The sequence below is a fragment of the Oryza sativa genome, chromosome 10 (assembly GCF_034140825.1).
Source record: "Oryza sativa Japonica Group chromosome 10, ASM3414082v1".
In the NCBI taxonomy this organism is placed as follows: domain Eukaryota; kingdom Viridiplantae; phylum Streptophyta; class Magnoliopsida; order Poales; family Poaceae; genus Oryza; species Oryza sativa.
In genome coordinates this window covers 11,435,248-11,459,181 of record NC_089044.1, presented here as the reverse complement: position 1 = coordinate 11,459,181, position 23,934 = coordinate 11,435,248, and the positions used below count along the sequence as shown (strand labels likewise).

General features: G+C 37.2%; 1 protein-coding gene and 2 non-coding genes across 3 annotated transcripts; 2 read left to right on the top strand and 1 right to left on the bottom strand.

Annotated features, from left to right (window-relative positions):
* Nucleotides 1-212: 212 nt before the first annotated feature.
* On the bottom strand, nucleotides 213-4,669 carry LOC136353720 (photosystem II CP47 reaction center protein). Its single transcript, XM_066304918.1, has 2 exons — nucleotides 1,848-4,669; nucleotides 213-1,034 (listed from the first exon to the last, which is right to left on the bottom strand). The coding sequence occupies exon 1, from the start codon at nucleotides 4,284-4,286 to the stop codon at nucleotides 2,760-2,762; it is 1,527 nt and encodes a 508-aa protein (XP_066161015.1). The 5' UTR covers nucleotides 4,287-4,669; the 3' UTR covers nucleotides 213-1,034; nucleotides 1,848-2,759.
* A 4,113-nt stretch (nucleotides 4,670-8,782) lies between these two features.
* Nucleotides 8,783-8,856, top strand: TRNAP-UGG (transfer RNA proline (anticodon UGG)). Its single transcript has one exon. It is a non-coding gene; the product is annotated as a tRNA-Pro (tRNA).
* A 126-nt stretch (nucleotides 8,857-8,982) lies between these two features.
* On the top strand, nucleotides 8,983-9,056 carry TRNAW-CCA (transfer RNA tryptophan (anticodon CCA)). The gene has a single exon. It is a non-coding gene; the product is annotated as a tRNA-Trp (tRNA).
* The last annotated feature ends 14,878 nt before the right edge of the window (nucleotides 9,057-23,934 follow it).

Sequence of the window (23,934 nt, the reverse complement as noted above, 5' to 3'; positions counted from 1 at the left end):
TTACGGAGCCTCTTCATGGATGACATGGTTGAGGTATGATCATAGAAAATATTCTCCTCAAGTGAACCAGCCTATCCTTACTAGACAGGGGACTTACGTGTTGATTGGATATGGAGACACCTTTGGTCGTGAATTCTAATGTGGCAGATCCAACTCTCTATCTGCATGGCCAAATCAATAATTCAAGTCGCACACTCCCATAATCCGCCTTCTTTTCTTTCGTAAAATTAACTTCAACTATTTGTATTATTTGTATCACAATAGTTCGGAGTTGAAGAGAAGTATCTAAATGACATGTCTTATTTTAGAATAACCCATGTTTGTAGCAATGAAATACCACAACCTACCCGATATGATATATGAGAATTAGAACTCTCTATGAGATGCCTTCCTTATAAAGGGCCCGAAATACCTTGCTTACGTATCATTAGAAAGTGCATTAACATAAATACGGCAGTAAGCAGAGGAAGTACAAAGGTATGTAAACTATAAAAACGAGTCAAAGTGGATTGACCCACACTAGCACTTCCACGTAATAACTCCACTAAAGGTGATCCTATTACCGGAATCGCGTCAGGCACACCTGTCACAATTTTGACTGCCCAATAACCAATTTGATCCCAAGGTAAAGAATAACCAGTTACACCAAACGATGCAGTTAATACAGCTAAAACCACACCAGTGACCCAAGTTAATTCGCGGGGTTTTTTAAACCCACCTGTGAGATACACACGAAATACGTGCAGGATCATCATTAGAACCATCATACTTGCTGACCATCGATGAACTGATCGGATTAACCAACCAAAGTTGGCCTCGGTCATTATGTATTGAACCGAGGAAAAAGCCTCTGTAACGGTTGGGCGATAGTAAAAAGTCATAGCAAAACCGGTAGCAACTTGTACTAGAAAACAAGTAAGTGTAATTCCCCCTAAACAATAAAATATGTTGACATGAGGAGGAACATATTTACTAGTTATATCATCTGCAATTGCCTGAATCTCAAGACGTTCCTCAAACCAATCATATACTTTATTGAGATAGGTAACTAACCCGAACCCCCCTCCGAGAACCGTATATGAGAATTTCATCTCGTACGGCTCAAACAGAAACACACAAATTTTCAACGGATATTAGAAAAAAGGTTCAAAACTTCATCAGCCACTGGGTTGGGTCGATTTGCCTTGAAGATATGAAATAAGAAAAATCCAGAATTTCTTCTTTGTGATGATAATGCCAAAAAATCTCAAGTTGGCTCGTCTATCTTTCTTTCCCAAATGTTGATCATTAGAGGCCTCTTGATTTTTCTCTTCCCTATTTTGGATTTCTTTTTTTTGTGCGTAATGCAGATTTACTCTTGTTTTACTAGATAAATAAATAAAGCAAAAATTGGAGTAGTTTTCTGGTAGAAATTATCTTGTTGCGATCCTATGAATCAGTTCAATTAAAACCTTAGATTCATACTAGAGCCACGATGATTGAGTCTCAAGCTAAACAAAAGGCAAGGGTTCTTCGAATAAGAACCGCTTGATGATCATTTATTGAATCGGTGTAATGACTCGACAAAATCGAGAGAAAAAAAGTTGTTTTTTGGGCAAACAAAATTGGAAGGAAGAAATTTTCTTTTTTTATTTTTATTAAGAACTACTTGAATTTTTTTCAGTCTGGTTGCGAGGTCTGAATAGTTAATATGAATCATAGTTTCATTTTTTTTTCTTGATCCACTCTATCTATTTCGTGTTCCAGATACTAGAATAAATAATATCCGACGAATTAGAATCATCTTGATAGAGATAACAGGTGCTTTCTATGTATTATCAATAGGAGCAAATTCTAACAAGTCACACACTCATATTCCAGAGATACCGAAACCAAAAAATTCCACGGTCGAACTACCAGAATGTCTAGAAATGTAGAGCTTAAAGTAGAAAGGCTCTTTTGGATGGAAAAACTATGACTTCGTAGTTTTCGTTAGTAGAAACCTAATTCATTAAAATTCCGTCCAGTAAAACGGAAGAATTATAAATTTCTAAAATAATAGATAGGAATACCGCGAATAAAGCCATTGCGACCCCCATAAAAGGAGTAGTCCCCCAACCCGGAGCTACTTTCCCATATTCCGAATTCAAGGGTTTCAATAAATTACCTACGCGAGTTTGTCTTGGTCCAGGTCTAGAACTATCTTCAACGGTTTGTGTAGCCATAAATTCCATTTAATGATTTGTGTTGACTTTGTATACTATTCCGTTGTAGTTGTAAATACACGATCTTTTCGTAGATCCATTGTAATCTTGAAATTCTATAAAAATGGAAACAGCAACTTTAGTCGCCATCTCCATATCTGGTTTACTTGTAAGCTTTACTGGGTATGCCTTATATACCGCGTTTGGGCAACCCTCTCAACAATTAAGAGATCCATTCGAAGAACACGGGGACTAATTGAAGTAAGAAGTCTCCCAGATGGGGAGACTTCTTACTTCAATTAAATTATTTCACTTTTTTAGTCGGAACCTTAGGTGGTTCTCGGAAGAAGATAGCGAAAAAAATTATCCCTAAAGTCGAAACTAAAAGGAACGTATAAACCAATGCTTCCATAGATTCGATCGTGGTTTATTTACAATTATAACTTCCACACCTATTCATTTGTCATTTGGGATCATTTCCCGTATAAAAAAGGAAAAAGAGTCAAAGAAGGGATGGGAGATGTTTCCCATGTCAAATCAAAAAAGAGAGGTGAAAGATACCAAAGCAATGCGGCCTCAGACTGGCTGTCTCCTCGTAGTTGGATCTCCGACTTTTTGGAATGTTCCAAATTCCACTTGAGCATCCAAGTCTGGATCAATACCAGCAAAAACATCTCGGAACAAGGTTCTAGCCCCATGCCAAATGTGTCCGAAAAAGAAGAGCAAAGCAAAGGTAGCATGACCAAAAGTGAACCAACCCCTTGGACTGCTGCGAAAAACACCATCTGATTTCAAAGTAGCCCGATCTAATTCAAAAATTTCCCCTAATTGGGAACGCCTCGCATATTTTTTTACAGTAGCAGGATCAGAATAACTTACTCCATTAAGTTCGCCACCATAGAACTCCACCGTTACGCCTACTTGTTCAACACTATATTTGGATTCTGCTCTTCTAAAAGGAACGTCCGCTCTCACAATTCCCTCTTCATCTACCAAAACAACCGGAAATGTTTCAAAAAAAGTAGGCATACGGCGTACAAAAAGTTCGCGCCCTTCTTTATCTCTAAAGATAGGATGTCCTAACCATCCAACAGCTATTCCATCCCCATTGTCCATTGAGCCTGCTCTGAATAATCCCCCCTTTGCCGGATTATTACCAATATAATCATAAAAGGCTAATTTTTCGGGAATTTTAGACCAAGCTTCTGATAAACTGAGATTTTCGGCTAACCCATCACTAACTCTTCGATATATTTCTTGCTGAAAGTATCCCTGATCCCACTGATAACGAGTAGGCCCAAACAATTCAATTGGGGTAGTTGCTGACCCATACCACATAGTTCCGGCAACTACGAAAGCTGCAAAAAAAACAGCAGCGATACTACTGGAAAGTACAGTTTCAATATTGCCCATACGTAATCCTTTGTATAGACGTTGAGGTGGACGGACACTAAGATGGAATAGGCCCGCTAATATGCCCAATGTACCCGCAGCAATATGATGAGAAGCTATTCCCCCCGGAACAAAAGGATCAAAACCTTCTGCACCCCACGCCGGATTTACAGCTTGTACTTTTCCAGTTAGTCCATAAGGATCAGACACCCATATCCCAGGACCATACAAACCCGTTACATGAAATGCGCCAAAGCCAAAGCAAGCCACCCCTGCAAGAAATAAATGAATTCCAAAGATCTTGGGCAAATCCAAAGAAGGTTTTCCCGTCCGCTCATCACAGAATATTTCGAGGTCCCAATATACCCAATGCCAGATAGCTGCCAAGAAACACAAGCCAGAAAACACAATATGCGCCCCTGCCACGCCTTCATAACTCCAAATACCCGGATTCGTTACAGTTCCTCCTGAAATACTCCAACCACCCCACGAATTGGTTATTCCTAAACGAGTCATGAAAGGAATGACGAACATACCTTGTCTCCACATTGGATCCAGAACAGGATCAGAGGGATCAAAAACCGCTAATTCGTATAAAGCCATCGAGCCAGCCCAACCAGAAACTAGAGCTGTGTGCATTATATGCACCGAAAGCAATCGACCCGGATCATTCAATACGACAGTATGAACACGATACCAAGGCAAACCCATGGAAATACCCCTTTAGCAAAGAAAAATAGACACGATGTCACTTTATTTTATCGCATTGGCAAAGACTATCCATATCCTATGTACCTAACCCTTCTAGGGGATTCTGTGTCAGAAAGCGTGAATATTTATTTCATTCCATTAAAAATAAGAAGCCAATTCTGTTCGTAAGAAGAAAGAGAAGCAGATCTATTCTATACTCGATAAGTGCCAATATGCAATGGGCAGCTTGGCTTATTTGGAAAAAACGAAGAATAGATCCCTATCTCTTTTTGTTTAGTATTCGAATCACCCATTCTTTTTTCTTTATTCAATCTGTCTTATCCTACTTATATGTATAATCTTTCAATCTATGTATTATTTCAATCTACGTATTAATAGAATCTATAGTATTCATATAGAATAAGAAAAAAAGTGAAAACAATAAACTGCGGATTCTTTCTTTCTCTTCCATTCTTACGTTTCCATATTAAAGTGTAGTTTTCTTACTTAAATTTAATAATATTAATCTAATATGCCCATTGGTGTTCCAAAAGTACCTTACCGGATTCCCGGAGATGAAGAAGCGACTTGGGTTGACTTATACAATGTTATGTATCGAGAAAGGACACTTTTTTTAGGTCAAGAGATTCGTTGCGAGGTCACGAATCATATTACAGGTCTCATGGTATATCTCAGTATAGAAGATGGAATTAGCGATATTTTTTTGTTTATAAACTCCCCCGGCGGGTGGTTAATCTCAGGAATGGCGATTTTTGATACGATGCAAACGGTGACACCAGATATATATACAATATGCCTCGGAATAGCCGCGTCCATGGCGTCCTTCATTCTGCTTGGAGGAGAACCCACCAAGCGTATAGCATTCCCCCACGCGAGGATTATGCTTCACCAACCTGCTAGTGCTTATTATCGGGCAAGAACACCAGAATTTTTACTAGAAGTGGAAGAGTTACACAAAGTTCGCGAAATGATCACAAGGGTTTATGCACTAAGAACAGGCAAGCCTTTTTGGGTTGTATCCGAAGACATGGAAAGGGATGTTTTTATGTCAGCAGACGAAGCCAAAGCTTATGGACTTGTCGATATTGTAGGGGATGAAATGCTTGACGAGCACTGCGATACTGATCCAGTGTGGTTTCCAGAAATGTTTAAGGATTGGTAGTGGCCAGATTTCTTGTAAATTTATTTCAACCCTAAATTCGGGTTTTATGCAATTTAATGGAAATACTTCATAATGATCAATCATTCAGGTTAAGATCGATCTAAACCAATCCATTTTTTCTATATACATACGACATGCCAACGGTTAAACAACTTATTAGAAACGCAAGACAGCCAATACGAAATGCTAGAAAATCGGCCGCGCTTAAGGGATGTCCTCAGCGTCGAGGAACATGTGCTAGGGTGTATGTGCGACTCGTTCGGATCATGGGTTCAAACAAATAAGACAATTTTTGAAGTATCCATGATCGGTACCAATGAATAGGATAGAGCTTCTCTATCCTAGATTTCTACGGTATATGGAATTTCTGGTTTCCTTTGGTGCAAATCCAATCATCTAGATTGGAAATAAGAAGCAATTCCCCCATTGGTAGCAAACGGCTATTCATTAAGCGGAGGAAATAGTAATAAAAAGATAAAGGCTTATGCTCCTTTATCTTAAAAAAACGGACTAAGAGGGTCAGCTACTTAGCCAACTTTCATAATTAAATGCCGTCACTGTATGGATAACTCTTATTGTGAAAAGAGCTATTTACTCTATAATGGATAGGTAGAGCCAAAGAATGTGAACTATACAAGTTCACAATACCCTTTGATGAAATGAAAGAAAGGGCTCCGGTGTATAGAGAGGGCCTCGCCGTTTAAAAGGGAACCATAGAAACGATGGAACCCACTATTTTTTAGTATCGTGCGAAATAACTGAAGGGAGTAGAAGAGAAAATTGTGGTTGGGAAGGTTATAGTAGCAAAAGCCATTGGAACTAATATTTTATATATGGGAATAATTCGTTTTGTTATTAATGGGAAAAAGGATGGCTAAAAGAAGAGAAATCATTAGTTATTCATTAAGGTTAATTTGATTCAATGACCAGAGTTCCGCGAGGATATATAGCTCGGAGACGACGGGCAAAAATGCGTTCATTTGCCTCAAACTTTAGAGGGGCTCATTTAAGACTTAATCGAATGATTACTCAACAGGTAAGAAGAGCGTTTGTTTCCTCTCATCGAGATAGAGTCAGGCAAAAGAGGGATTTTCGGCGTTTGTGGATCAGTCGGATAAACGCAGCAACGCGGATACATAAAGTATTCGATAATTATAGTAAATTAATACACAATCTTTACAAGAAAGAATTGATTCTTAATCGTAAAATCCTTGCACAAGTAGCTGTATTAAATTCAAATAATCTTTACACGATTTCCAATAAAATAAAGATTATCAATTAAAGGGATAAAAAAGTAATATACAGGAATAATTAAAAAAGAATTCCCGGAGAGGTAACTCCGGGAAGATACAATAAATTAAGATTAAGTGGTAGGAATCAACGAGCATGTTGCAATAAATAAAAAAACTATTTTTTCTTCCCCATTGTTCTTTCTTATAACAAACCCAAGAATCTAAATTGGATTACTTTCTTTATATATAGTCTGGCCCTTTCGAATAAAACATCAACAATCGGAACTTAAGTTCCGATTGTTGTTTCTTAAAGTCTGGTTGGAGTTTCTTAAGTTTCGATTGGAATTGAACTTTTGTGTTAATGGAGGAATATGTCTATTTTTTCTGGGTCTAGGACCTGTAATTATTGAAATTGACTGGGCTTGAAATTGTTTCTCATTCTCATAGTTACGAAATGGTAAGAAAGATAAAATACGAGCCTGTTTTATAGCAAGAGTAATTAATCGTTGTTGTTTCAAGGTTAATCTATTTATTCGTCTCGATAATATTTTTCCTTGTTCACTAATAAATCGATTAATTAAACTCATGTTTCTATAATCAATTCGATCCCCCGGGCCAATCCGAGGACGCCTACGAAAAGGTTGTTTGGGTTTGCGAAAAGGTTGTTTGAATTTACGAAAAGTTTGCTTGGATTTACGAAAAGTTTGCTTGGATTTATGAAAAGTTTGTTTGGATTTATGAAAGGGTTGTTTAGATGTATACATGATTTATTCCTTATTTTAAAATTGAAAAAAAAATTGATTTGTTTATTTTATTAATTTTGGATCCAGAAGAAATAGTCTCTCTTTGGTCCATATATTAGATGAATACCCTCGATACATATGAAATAATATCTAATGGAAATCAGACAAGTTGATTTGTATTTTGTATTCTATCTATGCTCTATATATTAAATAGGAAGTTCTTATTCTTTTTGATCTTTGGAAAGATCGAACACAAGATGCTCCTATTTCTTTATTTCGGCATGAATCGTATGCTTACGACAATAACGACAAAATTTTCTTAATTCTAATTGTCCGGGTGTATTGTGGCGATTCTTTTGAGTACTATATCTAGAAATCCCTGCCGACTCCTCATTGGCCCCTTTTCGAACACAACTCACACATTGCAAAATAACTCTGATTCTAACATCTTTCCCCTTGGCCATGAACCTCCTTTCCTTTTTGGATTGACTTAACTTAATTCTTCTACTTATTCTTTTATTCCTCTATTTTGAAACCGAAGAGGAAGAAGAAAATCCATTAGAATAAAAATTTTTGGAAATTTTTCAATTAAGTAATAAAAAATAGAGAAATAATTAAGGAATACAATCCTTGTCAAATTAGCAAGGATTTTGAAGCAAAATCCTTTCATTTTAGTAGCCAACCCAGCCTCTTTCTATGCTCTGATTTCTGAGGCCTGACTTAGCTTGGATACTGCTTTTAATTGAATTTCTTTTTTCAAAAATGAGATTTACCAAATTTTTCATGACTCTAAGGTCCAACCCAATCTATCTTTTCTTTCTTTTTCTTTCCTATACTAAAAAGGGATTGAAAAGTGGGAATTTTTTATCATGTCACGAAGAACTCTATTCCTCACATAGCAACAACTAGAATGAAAAAAAGGGGAATGACAAAGCATCTGGAAATAAACGATTAATTTCTATCAATAAACCTGCTAAAGCCCCAAACCATAGAGTACTTAGCACGGGTGCTACAGAGAGATATGTTTTTATATCCCGCATTGAAAATCCTCCTTCCTTATTGGAATACGTATATGATCAGATATTATTGCCCAAGATCATTTGTATTTCTTTTGTTTAGGCGAAATTCCGAACTAAAAACGAAAAAGACAATCCCTTCCTATAGATTACCAAGGAATAGTAATCTTTCTTTTATAGGTGAAATTAGATTGGATTTAGATATATACCATTCCTTGATTATATGAGACCAAAAAGAAGAAATGACACGAGGATTCTCTATAGATAGAAAAAGACAAGAAAATTAGGATGTGGAAAACAAGATAGGAATTGTGTACAATGACATTGTACAACAATTTGGAAAAGGGATGTAGCGCAGCTTGGTAGCGCGTTTGTTTTGGGTACAAAATGTCACAGGTTCAAATCCTGTCATCCCTACCTATTACTTCTTTCTTCTTTATAGGCAGTAGTGAGGAGGTCGATTAAAGCGGGTATAACTTGAATTTGTGGATACTATACGTACGTGAGACACATTAGGAGTAGAAAAGGATTTGATTTTTGAAAGCGCTCTTAGTTCAGTTCGGTAGAACGCGGGTCTCCAAAACCCGATGTCGTAGGTTCAAATCCTACAGAGCGTGATTCCATCTATCTTATGTCGAAGCAGGGCAAAATAACTTAACAAAACAAATTGCAATTCCAATTTGACCTCCTCCAGACCAGAGAGGAGGGCAATCAAAAAAGAAATATTACTCAATCAAAGATCCAACTGATCCCCACGTCTGTATTGCAAATACGCAGTCACGAATAATCCCGCTAAAGTAATAGGAATTAGGCCTAAGACGATTCCAAATAGAAAAACTTCAATCATTTCGATTTGTTCGAGGGGATAAAAAAAAGAGGTACGATTTATCCCTAAATAGTAGTCTAAATTATCCACGAATCTCAATGACCAAGAAAAAAAGAATTGGTAATTAGTGCGTAGAATACCAGGAATCCAAAAGAGAGATTTTTTCTTTTCTGCCTTATTCATTCAATTCATTTCAAATAAGACGTATCTTGTTCAAGCCAATAAATAGAGCTAGGGTTAGAGTTAAAGCAGCCAATAGAAAACCGAAATAACTAGTTATAGTAAGCATGAAAGGGTTAAATTCCATTTTTTTTACTACACTACATATGTTGGTAAAGCACTTACCTAAGTTATGGAAAATTCATAATTCATCGGTTATTTTAGATAATACTAAAAAACAAGATAGAGTGAGATACAGAAGTGTAAAAGAAAATGGATTCATCAGATGGGGCATGAGTCCCTAATTCCGAATCAAGAGATTTGCTGTGTAATCTGTCAATTGAGTAAAGTAAAAATATTAAGAACTAGATCAGCTAACCCCAGTGAAAAATAAAGAATTGAATTTGAAAAAGTTCTTTCTATTTTGGTCTTTTTCAATAGGATGATTTAACCTTCTTTTTGGAGCGAACAGTCGAATATTCCCCTATTCCTTCTTATTTTAATTGATTGTATTCCATATGGAATAAGAGGAGAAGAAAAGCATTCCACGACCCCTCGAGGGTCTCCTAAAAAAAGGAAATCTTTCCTGAATTTACTTTTTTTTAATTCCTTTTTCGAACCCCAATCAAAGTCGATTCGAAGCACTTCTTTTTCCATTACACTATTTCGGAAACCTAAGAACTGGCAAAGTTCCACGCTTGCAGTTTGGTCAAGAAAGTTAGTAAACAAGGCAAGGGTTGATTACGAATCTTGATTCTTCAAAGAATGTTTTCTCTCTTTCATAACAGATTATCTACTATTTGATTTTCTATTTATTAGATATTATATTATGCTAACCAATTAAATTCTTTAAGGGGAAAGGTTGGATTCGAAGGGATAGCTTTCGCATCTACTTCTCTTTGTATTGTGTCAGTATAAGAATATCTTTCCTAAATTCTTTATCCAAACCTGTTGATCATTAACTTAGATTTTCCCAAGATCTTGAGCCCTATTCCGAATTATTCTACTATTCCGAAGCCGGTGAAAATTAAGTAGGACCCTCAAAATTGAGGTTTTCTATTGATGCCTTGAATACCATATAGCTTACCCTATAGACAAGGAACAAAGAAGAGAAAAAAAGAATTCTGTTTCGAGACCAAGCGAAACAGGATTGCTGTGCCATAGGAAGGATAGCTATACTAATTTGGTATACTCAAAATACACCTTTGGTACAAAATTGACAATCTCACAAGGATGAAATATCAGTAATTTTCTATTTACTGGTTGATCCCATCTTTTACGGAATCAATTCCTTTTTTGAATGTACAAAAATTTGGGGAGCTCAGCATGTCTGGAAGCACGGGAGAACGTTCTTTTGCTGATATTATTACCAGTATTCGATACTGGGTTATTCATAGCATTACTATACCTTCCCTATTCATTGCGGGTTGGTTATTTGTCAGTACGGGTTTAGCTTATGACGTGTTTGGAAGTCCTCGGCCAAACGAGTATTTCACAGAAAGCCGACAAGGAATTCCGTTAATAACCGACCGTTTTGATTCTTTAGAACAACTCGATGAATTTAGTAGATCCTTTTAGGAGGCCCTCAATGACCATAGATCGAACCTATCCTATTTTTACAGTGCGATGGCTGGCTGTTCACGGACTAGCTGTACCTACTGTTTTTTTCTTGGGATCAATATCAGCAATGCAGTTCATCCAACGATAAACCAAATTCCAACTATAGAACTATGACACAATCAAACCCGAATGAACAAAATGTTGAATTGAATCGTACCAGTCTATACTGGGGTTTATTACTCATTTTTGTACTTGCTGTTTTATTTTCCAATTACTTCTTCAATTGAGAGAAAGAAAGAGAGTAGTAAGAATTCTCTTATCCCCATTTGGAAGGATACCATCCTTATAACTATCCATGACTGTTTTTGTCTCTAGCATGACCACTTGATAAAATGTGGAGGAAAGTAGGGGAAATGGCCGATACTACTGGAAGAATTCCTCTTTGGCTGATAGGTACTGTAACCGGTATTGCTGTGATTGGTTTAATAGGTGTTTTCTTTTACGGTTCATATTCTGGATTGGGTTCATCTCTATAGTAATTGGAGGGACCAGGTTGTAAACATGAAAAAATAGGAACTTAGCGGGTCCTTACCCCCTTTTATCTGATTAGAGCGGAAAGGACCCGCGGAATTCTTACTCTTATAACCCGACTTTTTTAATCTATTCCATAACCTACAAACGGGTTTCCTATTTTGATTTGTAAAAATAACAAAGAGAAAGCCTTTGCTCTGATGGTCAGAATCCCTCTATTTATTCGTTTTGTTTGTTAATTTTGTTTGTTAATAATGTTAGTGAAGTAATCCATCAGTTGATTTATAACCCCCTCGCCAATGAAATTAATTCACTTTTATGAAGCGAGGAGAAAGAAAGGATCAATCGAGGATCCAATATTTTATTCCCCGGAGGAAGTCTCTTGTAAATCATTGATTTAATTTAGAGTAATAAACTAATAAAACCTTAATTAAAACTACTCAACTAGCCTAAAAATAAAAAACAGCCTTCAATGGAAGAGTATCCGTTTTTTTTGCAAAATTTCTGTAAGTTCTAAATTGAACTTAATTGAACAAGTCAAGCAATTCTATTTGGTCACAAAAAATTTGTCCCACGCCATATTTTCTTTCCCTCTTTTTGTCCACTACATCGCCTGAACCTAAGCAAAAGAGGTTCAAGAGACAGACCCAAATAAAGAAGAAATAGTAATCTTTGCCGAATAGGAAGAAAAAAGATTCATATTTCGATACAAGAAGAATCGACACAAGAAAAAGGCAAAAAAGCCTTTTTCTTGTGCCCAATAGAGGATTAAGAAGACCAGCAATCCCTCCTAAAAGGATTTGTTCCTTTTATTGTTCTCGCCCTTGCCTTGCATTCTCCTCGTTTTGCATGAGATGATAGAAATAAGGAATTGCAGACAAGACATCTCGCAAACAAAAAATAGTCTAAACAAAAAAAAGATTTCCAAAATGGATCATAGAGAATTCTAGCAATCGCCAATAAATCGCGGCTTTTTACCAACTTGATGGTAAGAAATCCCGGGACCTAGAAATTCATTTCGTACAATTGAACCTTTTCAAACTGTTTCTTTTTGAGAACCAAAAAAACTTGTGCCAAAATAACGGATGCGAAGAAGAACAAAAGGCCTTGAACGCGTAATGGATCCTGAAGCACTATTTCTGCATCCCCCTGACCAAACCCTCCCACATTAGGATTACTTGTTAATGGTTGATCAAGCTTGATCGATTCCCCCTCTGAAACAAGAAGTTCTGGACCGGGAGGTATAAGATCAATCACTTGGCGTCCATCCGATGCATCGACTATGGATATTTCATATCCCCCCTTTTCTTTACGCAGTATTTTTCTTACTACACCTGTTGACGTTGCATTATAGACCGTATTGTTACTCTTGCTACCATCAGGATAGATCTGTCCCCTTCCTCGGTTTCCCCCCACATATATGGGATATTTTAAGAAATGAACGTCTTTCTTCATAGCAGGGTCGGGGGAAAGAATGGGAAAGACGATTTCACTATATTTCTTACCGGGAACAGGGCCTATCACAAGAATATTTTTTTTATTGGGACGATAACTCTGAAAAGAGAGATTTCCTATCTTTTCTTTCAACTCAGGAGAAATACGGTCGGGCGGCGCTAATTCGAATCCCTCGGGCAAAATAAGAACAGCACCCACATTCAACCCTCCCTTTTTCCCATTAGCAAGAACTTGTTTCAGTTGCATATCATAAGGAATTCGAAGAACTGCTTCAAATACAGTATCGGGAAGCACTGCTTGGGGAACTTCAATATCCACAGGCTTATTCGCTAAATGGCAATTGGCACATACAATTCGTCCAGTTGCTTCTCGTGGGTTTTCATAACCTTGCTGCGCAAAAATGGGATATGCATTTGAAATAGATGTCCGAGTTATTACGTATATCATGATCGATACAGAAATCGATCGAGTCATCTGTTCCTTTACCCAAGAAAAAGTATTTCTATTTTCCATGTCCAATCACAGATCCCGGAATTTCTACAATAAATTAGATAGGTAGCTAAGCTAATCTAGTTCCCTATACACGAATCTGTTGTCATTCTACTGCAACAGTTGTACTGGAATGATGAATACCTTGAGCAGGTAGAAATAGAAAAAAAGAATTTTGCTAAAATGGAAAAAGGCTTTCTTTCTAAAGGAAAAAGGATGCTAATTTTGATTAATATCAGGAGATCAAATGAGTTTATGCTTCACTAATTGAATGATAAATGACTACAAGCGAAGGAGATAGGCGGTTTAAACAAAAAAAGACCCAAAATTTCAAACATGTATCTAGAATCACAGGAAAACTACAAACAAAAATAGTGAAAATTAGCTCGTTAGGAACCCATCCAAGATCGTTATAGACCCAACGAATTAGTAGTTCCCAACCGCGGGTGGAGTGAAATCCAACAAAAAAATCAGTAACTAAAAGAATAAAAAAAGCTTTTACTGAGTCATTTAAGTTATAGAAGAATTCCTGAACCCAAGAATTCAAAATAACAAGTTCCTCTTTACCCAGAAAAAAAGAACCACTTAGAATAGCCAAACAGATTATATTTGTCGAGAAATGCAAAATGATATGGAGATGACCCTCATTATCTATTTTGGCCAATTGTATTATTTCCTTGCGTATTCCTATAGGGGGGTTTTGTACATGTGTATTCGGTTTCTCTTTTATCATTTCGTCCAAGATAAAAAGGTCTTCTAATTCCATGAATCTTTCTAGAACTCTTTTCTCTTGAATAGCAGTTAAGAGAGTTTGGGATTGCCTGGTATTCCACCAATTCTTAATCCAAAGTTCCAGACATTTGTTAAAAGAGAAAGAGACTCCCCAAGGCAAAAGTACGATAAATACAAGATATAGGAAAGAAGGCAATGCTTTCTTTTTTTTCATTTTTGATCTGTAAATTGAGTTGTTAATGAATCCGCTTTATTCGCTGACTCTATATGATATTTCTTTTTCTTTGAAGGAAAAATTCTATAACAAGGTTTGAGACCTTGTATCTATTCCTCTTTTTTCTATACTAGTAGAATTTCATTGCATTGAGTTCTTTCTTAGATCTAGATGGAGTGGAATAGAGAAATAGAAAAAAGTCCTTTCGGATGAAAATGGAAGAATATTACGCCATATATCCCACTTGGACAAATTAGAAGCAATTTTCTCTTATCCTCATTTGTTCCTTCCTTTAGATAAATACTCAAAATCCCCTTACAATAATGCAATTTCGAAGGGACCTTTTCCCTCGTGTTGAGAAAACTTTTCTTCTTCCAATTCTTCTTCATTCAATTCATTTCAAAAAATTCAATTGGTACTCAAAATACTTCCATTGGTATGCGCAAGAAATAAGCCAATTCGGCAGCTTTTTGTTCAATTTCTCGTGGAGTAAAAAACTTCTCATCAGTACGAGTCAAGGGAATGGCCCCCTGGCCCCGGATTTCCATATAAAGGATACGACGAGGAAAAAGACCTTCTTTAACCTGAATTCTAATTGATTGGATATCCCGCATAAGGAATCGAAGGAAGACGCGACGTTTTATTCCAGGGAATCCCCAACGAAAAATGCACACTACTCCCTCTTTTCTATCGAATCGGTCATAACCACTGCCTACATTCCACAAAATAGTGCACCACAAGTAAGCGCTAATGAATAGGCCTGCGATTCCGTAGAAAGACATCACGACCCCCTGTGGAAAAAAAAGAATTTGTTGAGATGGAAGTACAGATATAATATTCTTACCAAGATAACTGGAAGCCCCAACCGCTAAGAATCCTAGTGAACCTAGAAAAAGAATACAGGCCCAGAAAAAATTACCTCTTTTTCGAGAACCTTTTAGAAGTTCTATCCATATGTGTTCTGATCGCCAATTCATATTAGATATACTAACAGCGGTCGATTGAAATTGAGAGAATAAGCTAAATGATTTTGACTTTACTTTTTTTGATTCTGAAATCGCCTTCGCCAACTAGATACTCCTGTAAAATAATTGGTTAGATACATTGACTTTCTATTCAAAAAGTATTTGTTGATCCACTTAAAAAAACTCGCTATACCCGGTTCCGCATATGCATGCATTTATGCTCGTAGCCTATATCCGCATCCATAATCCCCATCCATAGCGGGTTTGCATTTGTGTGTAGAAAGAGCCACATAACATACCATATTATATTACTTACACTACAAAAGATCCGTATTATGATCCTGTGTGGAAATACATTGAGAAAATTCGGTCCCGTCGGTTCTAGACAATCTTATTTTTCTGCACATAAAGAAATAAAGAAGCCATTGCAATTGCCGGAAATACTAAGCCTACTAAAGGCACGAAAATAGAGGGTAAGTTAAAATCCATCATAGAATAGGTGTCTCCATTCAAATTTACTATTTCTATCTATTCGATTTGATCTATTCAAAAAATATCTTAAGATTCTTATGATATAATTAAGTATATCTATTATAACGAATATTGACTATTGTATTTTTGAGTTTGCAAAAAAAGATTTTTTATAGAATACTTTTTTTTTAGAATACTTTAGTATTCTAAAAAAAAAGTATTCTAAAAAAAAAGAATCGAATGGATTATATAAATAATAAGAAAATAGCAAAAAAGGAGAAGCAATTAAAAAGATTTGATTTTTCTTTTCCGATCCTCGCGGCCTTTCTATCCTTCTAATCGAACTTGAAATTGGATTCAAAGTACGACTTAGTCGAATGCGCCTATTTCGAATCCAAAATCTTTTTCGTCTACTTCCTTCCACATGCAATACTTATTCAACCACTCTCGGACCCCACAAATCCGCTGTAAGGATTGATACATAGGACTTTTAGTTGATTGATATTGCCGTAAAGTTGAAACTTTTTTAGGCTTTTTTATTAAACTGTAATTTCCTCTCTGCATACGTGCTCTTCTAGAAGCATATACAATAATGCGCGGTAAAGGAGGGAAAATAGCATACTCAATCAAGGGACAAATTCTTTTACCTACTACAGATCTCATACTACCCCTTAGACTTTGTAAGGCCATATACCACCCCCAAAGGGTATGAAAATACCGGATGACCTTAGCTTTTCGACGAATCCTCGTCTCGTGCAGCGAAGTCCTGTTAGTAAGACCCCGCGCAAAAATGGATTATATAAGAATATAATTCCGAATATTCCTCCGGGTGCGTATAGTAGCATTGCGATTCCGAATCTTTTTTCTTTGTGAATAGAAAAAATTCATTGTATCGTTGGGTCGGAGGTTTGCTCCAGAAAAATTCGGAACAAAACGTCTACCGCGTTGAAGCCCATAGCCCCATGGAGTTCCGCGAAAGTATGATTCTTATCATCAGGAGCCTTTTGAACGTCTCTACGATGGGTCCAGATTCTATAGCAGTCCAATCTGAAATGAAAGACTTCTCGCTCTTGATCGGAGTCGTAAACTAAAACTACCTCTTCATCAAGGTTATAGAAAACTTCGTCATCTAGTTCTACCATTTTGAAAATCAATTCTCTTTTCTTACGAGCATTTCGAGTCACTTGTTGACTCACGATTGTGCCTGTTAAAAGTTTCAAAATGTCCTCTTTTTTGAAAGAGAGTCTTAGAAAGGGGTCTAACTTCCAAACTCTGTCTTTTTTCATTCATTCTCCTTTAGTTTTTTTCTCTATCTAGAAGTGGAATAGAATAACCCGGTTAAAGGGTAATGATCATACGTCTGTAATGCATTGTATGTCATTGATTCTTTCCCAATAAATGAAAACTTTTTCTGTAAATACTGCGTATTTGATTCCATTATCATATGATAATACTCTATTTGTATTTATTTATTGTATTATACCTTTATATCTTCTAAATATATAGAATAGAGGAATCCCGATTTGTCAAGTCTCATGATCGTATCAAAATCTATTTAAACTCGGCTCAATCTTTTTTCAGATTGAGCCGAGTTTAATTGCAATCAATTAGAAGAAAAAAGAAGAATTACTGCATTTTCGTAACTGATTTTTGATCTTTCTATTTCTCTTCTTTTTTATTTAGACCTTTTTTCTATCTAATTTTATCCACTTAGTCTAGCTATCTAGTTTATCTACCGGCTCGAACTCGAATTTGATCGCTTTCCATATTTCACAAGCTGCGGCTAGTTCAGGACTCCATTTGCAAGCTGATCGGATAATTTCATTACCTTCACGAGCAAGATCGCGCCCTTCGTTACGAGCTTGTACACAGGCTTCTAAAGCCACCCGATTAGCTGCTGCACCAGGTGCATTACCCCAAGGATGTCCTAAAGTTCCTCCACCAAATTGCAATACAGAATCATCTCCAAAGATTTCGGTCAGAGCTGGCATATGCCAAACATGAATACCCCCTGAAGCCACCGGTATAACACCTGGCATGGATACCCAGTCCTGAGTGAAAAAGATACCGCGAGCACGATCTTTTTCAATAAAATCATCGCGCAATAAATCAACAAAACCTAAAGTCATTTCGCGTTCCCCTTCTAACTTACCTACTACTGTACCAGCGTGGATATGATCTCCCCCAGACATACGCAATGCTTTAGCTAATACACGGAAATGCATACCATGATTTTTCTGTCTATCAATAACTGCATGCATTGCTCGGTGAATGTGAAGAAGTAGGCCGTTGTCGCGGCAATAATGAGCCAAACTAGTATTTGCGGTGAACCCCCCGGTTAAGTAGTCATGCATTACAATAGGAACCCCTAATTCCCTCGCAAATACAGCTCTTTTAATCATTTCTTCGCATGTACCTGCAGTCGCATTCAAGTAATGCCCCTTAATTTCACCGGTTTCGGCCTGTGATTTATAAATAGCTTCGGCACAAAAGACAAAACGGTCCCTCCAACGCATAAATGGTTGTGAGTTTACGTTTTCATCATCTTTGGTAAAATCAAGTCCACCGCGTAGACACTCATAACATGCTCTACCATAATTTTTTGCAGATAATCCCAATTTTGGTTTAATAGTACATCCCAATAAAGGACGACCGTATTTGTTCAACTTATCCCTTTCAACTTGGATACCATGAGGCGGACCTTGGAAAGTTTTTGAATAAGTAGGGGGAATTCGCAGATCCTCCAGACGTAGAGCGCGTAGGGCTTTGAAACCAAATACGTTACCCACAATGGAAGTAAACATGTTAGTAACAGAACCCTCTTCAAATAGGTCTAATGGATAAGCTACATAAGCGATATATTGATTATCCTCCCCAACAACGGGCTCGATGTGATAGCATCGGCCTTTGTAACGATCAAGACTGGTAAGTCCATCAGTCCAAACAGTTGTCCATGTACCAGTAGAAGATTCGGCAGCTACTGCAGCCCCTGCTTCTTCGGGCGGAACCCCCGGCTGAGGAGTTACTCGGAATGCTGCCAAGATATCAGTGTCCTTGGTTTCGTACTCCGGGGTGTAGTAAGTCAATTTATAATCCTTAACACCAGCTTTAAATCCAACACTTGCTTTAGTTTCTGTTTGTGGTGACATACGTCCCTCCCTACAACTCATGAATTAAGAATTCTCACAACGACAGGGTCTACTCGATATGGATTAGGCGTAAATGAAACCTTTGCAAAAATCTTAAAAAAAAGATATTCAATTAATATCAACTCATTAAAGAAAATGGGGGGCATGCTTAAGTTAATGAATATGTTTCATTCATATAATATGTTTCATTCATATATAATGGGTACACCCTGTGTACATTCTATGCTATAGGAATTCTACTATAGGAATTCGATAAGAATTGAGTTGTTGTTATGGTAAGTTAACATGCTTCGTTATTAAACCATGGATTTGATTCACCAAATCCATCTTTATTGTATACTCTTTAATAGATATAGCGCAACCCCAAATCAACTTCTAATCCTTATTAAGTTCTTAATAGACCCCCTTTTCTTATTTTGAGTGGAAATACCTAAATACTACGAAAATTCTCTGTTGACAGCAATCTATGCTTCACAGTAGTATATATTTTGTATATCGAAGTCCTAGATAAGAAAGTAGAGTAGGCACAAATCGTTTACAAAAGGCAAAATGTATATGAAAAAAAGATTGATTGAACTTTCCGACGGGCTCATTCCATGAGTAAACGATTGAATGGGATTCGTTTGGGCAACGAAATCAAGTGCTGGTCCCCTTTTCTCTCTTATTGAATTAACTAATTCATTTCCTTTTGACTTTTGGATTTTTGGATATTTTTTTGGTGTTGATTTGGCATTATTCAACAAGAAAAAAATCAAAATTTCGATAAATTCCTTTTTTTTGAAAATTATGTGATAATTATGAGAACCAATCCTACTACTTCTCGTCCCGGGGTTTCTACAATTGAAGAAAAAAGTACAGGGCGTATCGATCAAATTATTGGACCCGTGCTGGATGTCACTTTTCCCCCGGGCAAGTTACCTTATATTTATAATGCTTTGGTAGTCAAGAGTCGAGACACTGACGGTAAGCAAATTAATGTAACTTGTGAGGTACAACAATTATTAGGAAATAATCGAGTTAGAGCTGTAGCTATGAGTGCTACAGATGGGTTGATGAGAGGAATGGAAGTGATTGACACGGGAGCTCCTCTCAGTGTTCCTGTCGGTGGAGCTACTCTTGGACGAATTTTCAACGTTCTTGGGGAGCCTGTTGACAATTTGGGTCCTGTAGATACTAGTGCAACATTCCCTATTCATAGATCCGCGCCCGCCTTTATCGAGTTAGATACGAAATTATCCATCTTTGAAACTGGTATTAAGGTGGTCGATCTTTTAGCTCCTTATCGGCGTGGAGGAAAAATCGGACTATTTGGGGGAGCTGGAGTAGGTAAAACAGTACTCATCATGGAATTAATCAACAATATTGCTAAAGCTCACGGGGGCGTATCCGTATTTGGCGGAGTAGGGGAACGGACTCGTGAAGGAAATGATCTTTATATGGAAATGAAGGAATCTGGAGTAATTAATGAAAAAAATCTTGAGGAATCAAAGGTAGCTCTAGTCTATGGCCAAATGAATGAACCGCCAGGAGCTCGTATGAGAGTTGGTTTGACTGCCCTAACTATGGCAGAATATTTCCGAGATGTTAATAAGCAAGACGTGCTTCTATTCATCGATAATATCTTTCGTTTTGTTCAAGCAGGATCGGAGGTATCTGCCTTATTAGGGAGAATGCCCTCTGCAGTGGGTTATCAACCTACTCTTAGTACAGAAATGGGTTCTTTGCAAGAAAGAATTACTTCTACTAAAAAGGGATCTATAACTTCGATCCAAGCGGTTTATGTACCTGCGGACGATTTGACCGACCCTGCTCCTGCTACAACATTTGCACATTTGGATGCTACTACCGTACTTTCCAGAGGATTAGCTTCCAAAGGGATTTATCCTGCAGTAGATCCTTTAGATTCAACCTCAACTATGTTACAACCTCGGATCGTTGGCAACGAACATTATGAAACTGCGCAAAGAGTTAAGCAAACTTTACAACGTTACAAAGAACTTCAGGACATTATCGCAATTCTTGGGTTGGATGAATTATCGGAGGAGGATCGTTTAACTGTAGCAAGAGCACGAAAAATTGAGCGCTTCTTATCACAACCGTTTTTTGTGGCAGAAGTTTTTACCGGTTCTCCGGGAAAGTATGTTGGTCTTGCAGAAACTATTAGGGGATTTCAACTAATCCTTTCCGGAGAATTAGACGGCCTACCCGAACAGGCTTTTTATTTGGTGGGTAACATCGATGAAGCTAGCACGAAAGCTATAAACTTAGAAGAGGAGAACAAATTGAAGAAATGAAATTAAATCTTTATGTACTGACTCCTAAGCGAATTATTTGGGATTGTGAAGTGAAAGAAATCATTTTATCTACTAATAGTGGCCAAATTGGCGTATTACCAAACCACGCCCCCATTAACACAGCTGTAGATATGGGTCCCTTGAGAATACGCCTCCTCAACGATCAATGGTTAACGGCGGTTCTGTGGAGCGGTTTTGCCAGAATAGTTAATAATGAGATCATCATTTTAGGAAATGATGCGGAACTGGGTAGTGACATTGATCCGGAAGAAGCTCAACAGGCACTTGAAATAGCCGAAGCTAACGTGAGTAGAGCTGAGGGTACGAAAGAATTGGTTGAAGCGAAGGTAGCTCTCAGACGAGCTAGGATACGAGTCGAGGCTGTTAATTGGATTCCCCCATCTAATTGAAGACAACCCAACGGTTTAGTTGATACAAAGAAAAAGGGAAGAGGGGTAGAAAAAATTATTAGATAGCGAAGCGAAGTAGGGCCAATGCTATCTAGTAATTTTTCTACCTACCTACCTACTATTGGATTTGAACCAATGACTCCCGCCGTATGAAAGCAATACTCTAACCACTGAGTTAAGTAGGCAATTTATCACCACAAAGGAAGACCCTTTACTTCGATCGATTATAGATCGAATCCTTTTTATAAGCAAATACCGCTTCGTTATTGGTATGTTATTATAGTAAACAGATCAAAGGATATCCTCTACTATTAGAGAATATTCATCTTGACAAGAAATTCTCTATATATTAAGATATCTCTGACAAGGGCTATAGCTCAGTTCGGTAGAGCAACTCGTTTACACGTGCGCCAATGCTTTTCAAGGGAGCTTATTATGCAATGAACATAGTGGATCTTCTTGCAAAATCAATGTCTTACTTCATGGATTCGAGAGAATAGGAGAACAGTCGCCTGACAAATAGTTGGTTCAGTCCGATTCAGGTACCAATCCAGGTGCCTAAACAAATAGAACCTTTATTGATTTGCTAGTTGATAAGGTAAATATCCAGCCCACTAAATGCTAGGCTTAATGAGGATAAGGGCCTCCAAAAAAATTCTTTTCGTTCTATGAACTTTAAGGTGTATGAAGTCTCATAGTCAACTCTTGTAGCGGAACGATAGAGACTCTATTTCACTTAGGTTGATTTAATTTAGGCCGGAGGCAGACCTAAGTCAAGGTAATCCTCCTTTGAAACACTTTGGTATTGCTCTTAGATAGATCATAATACAAATAATCAATCAGAGCGCAGGGAGCCATCTCATTATCTTTCCGTAAAGAAAAACTATGGTGGACTAACTGATCTTTCTATCAGTTGATAAAAGAGCCCAATGCAAAAAAATGCATGTTGGGTCTTTGAAACAGTTCGAATCATTTCGATAATAATCCGTTTGATCTGTTTTACCGAGAAGGTCTACGGTTCGAATCCGTATAGCCCTAATATGTCCTTTTTTAGATTTTAGGAGAGATATCCTACGTTTCCTTTAGTATAGTTTTCATTTCCCTATTAGTACTTGTTTATAGACTGGACAGGCGCCTGCGCCATAAAATAGAGATAAAAGGATTACCAGAGGCTCATTCATCGAAAATTATAGAGACAGGAAAAGAAAAATGAATTTCTATCAAATCAACTGCAAGATGTTCTCCATCTTGCAAATTCCTACTTTGTTTGAAGTATATTACTTTGCTTATCTATATCTATAGATTACCTAAATCTAAATCAATCTACGTTCTGAAATAGAGTTCTTTATTTTTATAGAATTACTCCTCATTAGGCTGCATACATTAGTCATCCTATCTTAATTAGGCTCTAATTCGTAGTATTTTCGTTTTTATTCCTTTTTCTAGAGATTCTAGAGAAAATGAGACAAAGTGAAGCGAGAGAGTTTTGTTTCTATAAGAATTATGTCTCCACCATACCTAAATAGAAAGGAAATCAAAAAGAAAGGGGGTCGGGATTCCATTGGATGAATCTTTAAAGAAGACGTGGCAAAGAGGAAACAAAGGCTAAACTAAGCCCTTTGGTTTGAGAAAAACCGATCCTTGTTTCACCGAGGAAAAGAGAGAAATTCTGTATAAATTGACAATGCTGACTTGAATTGACTAATTCAGTTCCGCCTATTCCACATTAATGGGAGTACATTTATGTTTCTGCTTCACGAATATGATATTTTTTGGGCATTTCTAATAATAGCAAGCCTTATTCCTATTTTAGCATTTTGGATTTCAGCACTTTTAGCTCCGGTTCGTGAAGGACCAGAGAAGCTTTCTAGTTATGAATCGGGTATAGAACCCATGGGGGGGGCTTGGTTACAATTCCGAATACGCTATTACATGTTTGCGCTAGTTTTTGTTGTTTTTGATGTGGAAACGGTCTTTCTCTACCCTTGGGCAATGAGTTTCGACGTATTGGGTATATCCGTTTTTATCGAAGCTTTCATTTTCGTGCTTATCCTAGTTGTTGGTTTAGTTTATGCATGGCGAAAAGGAGCCTTGGAATGGTCTTAACTGAATATTCAGACAAAAAAAAAAAAGAAGGAAAAGATTCCATTAAGACAGTTATGAGTTTGATTGAGTTTCCCCTACTTGACCAAACAAGTTCCAATTCCGTTATTTCAACTACACTAAAAGATCTTTCGAAT

Bases quoted from the DNA above. Each gene is read 5' to 3' on its own strand.
- LOC136353720 (XM_066304918.1), bottom strand. From the start codon at position 4,286: ATGGGTTTGCCTTGGTATCGTGTTCATACTGTCGTATTGAATGATCCG.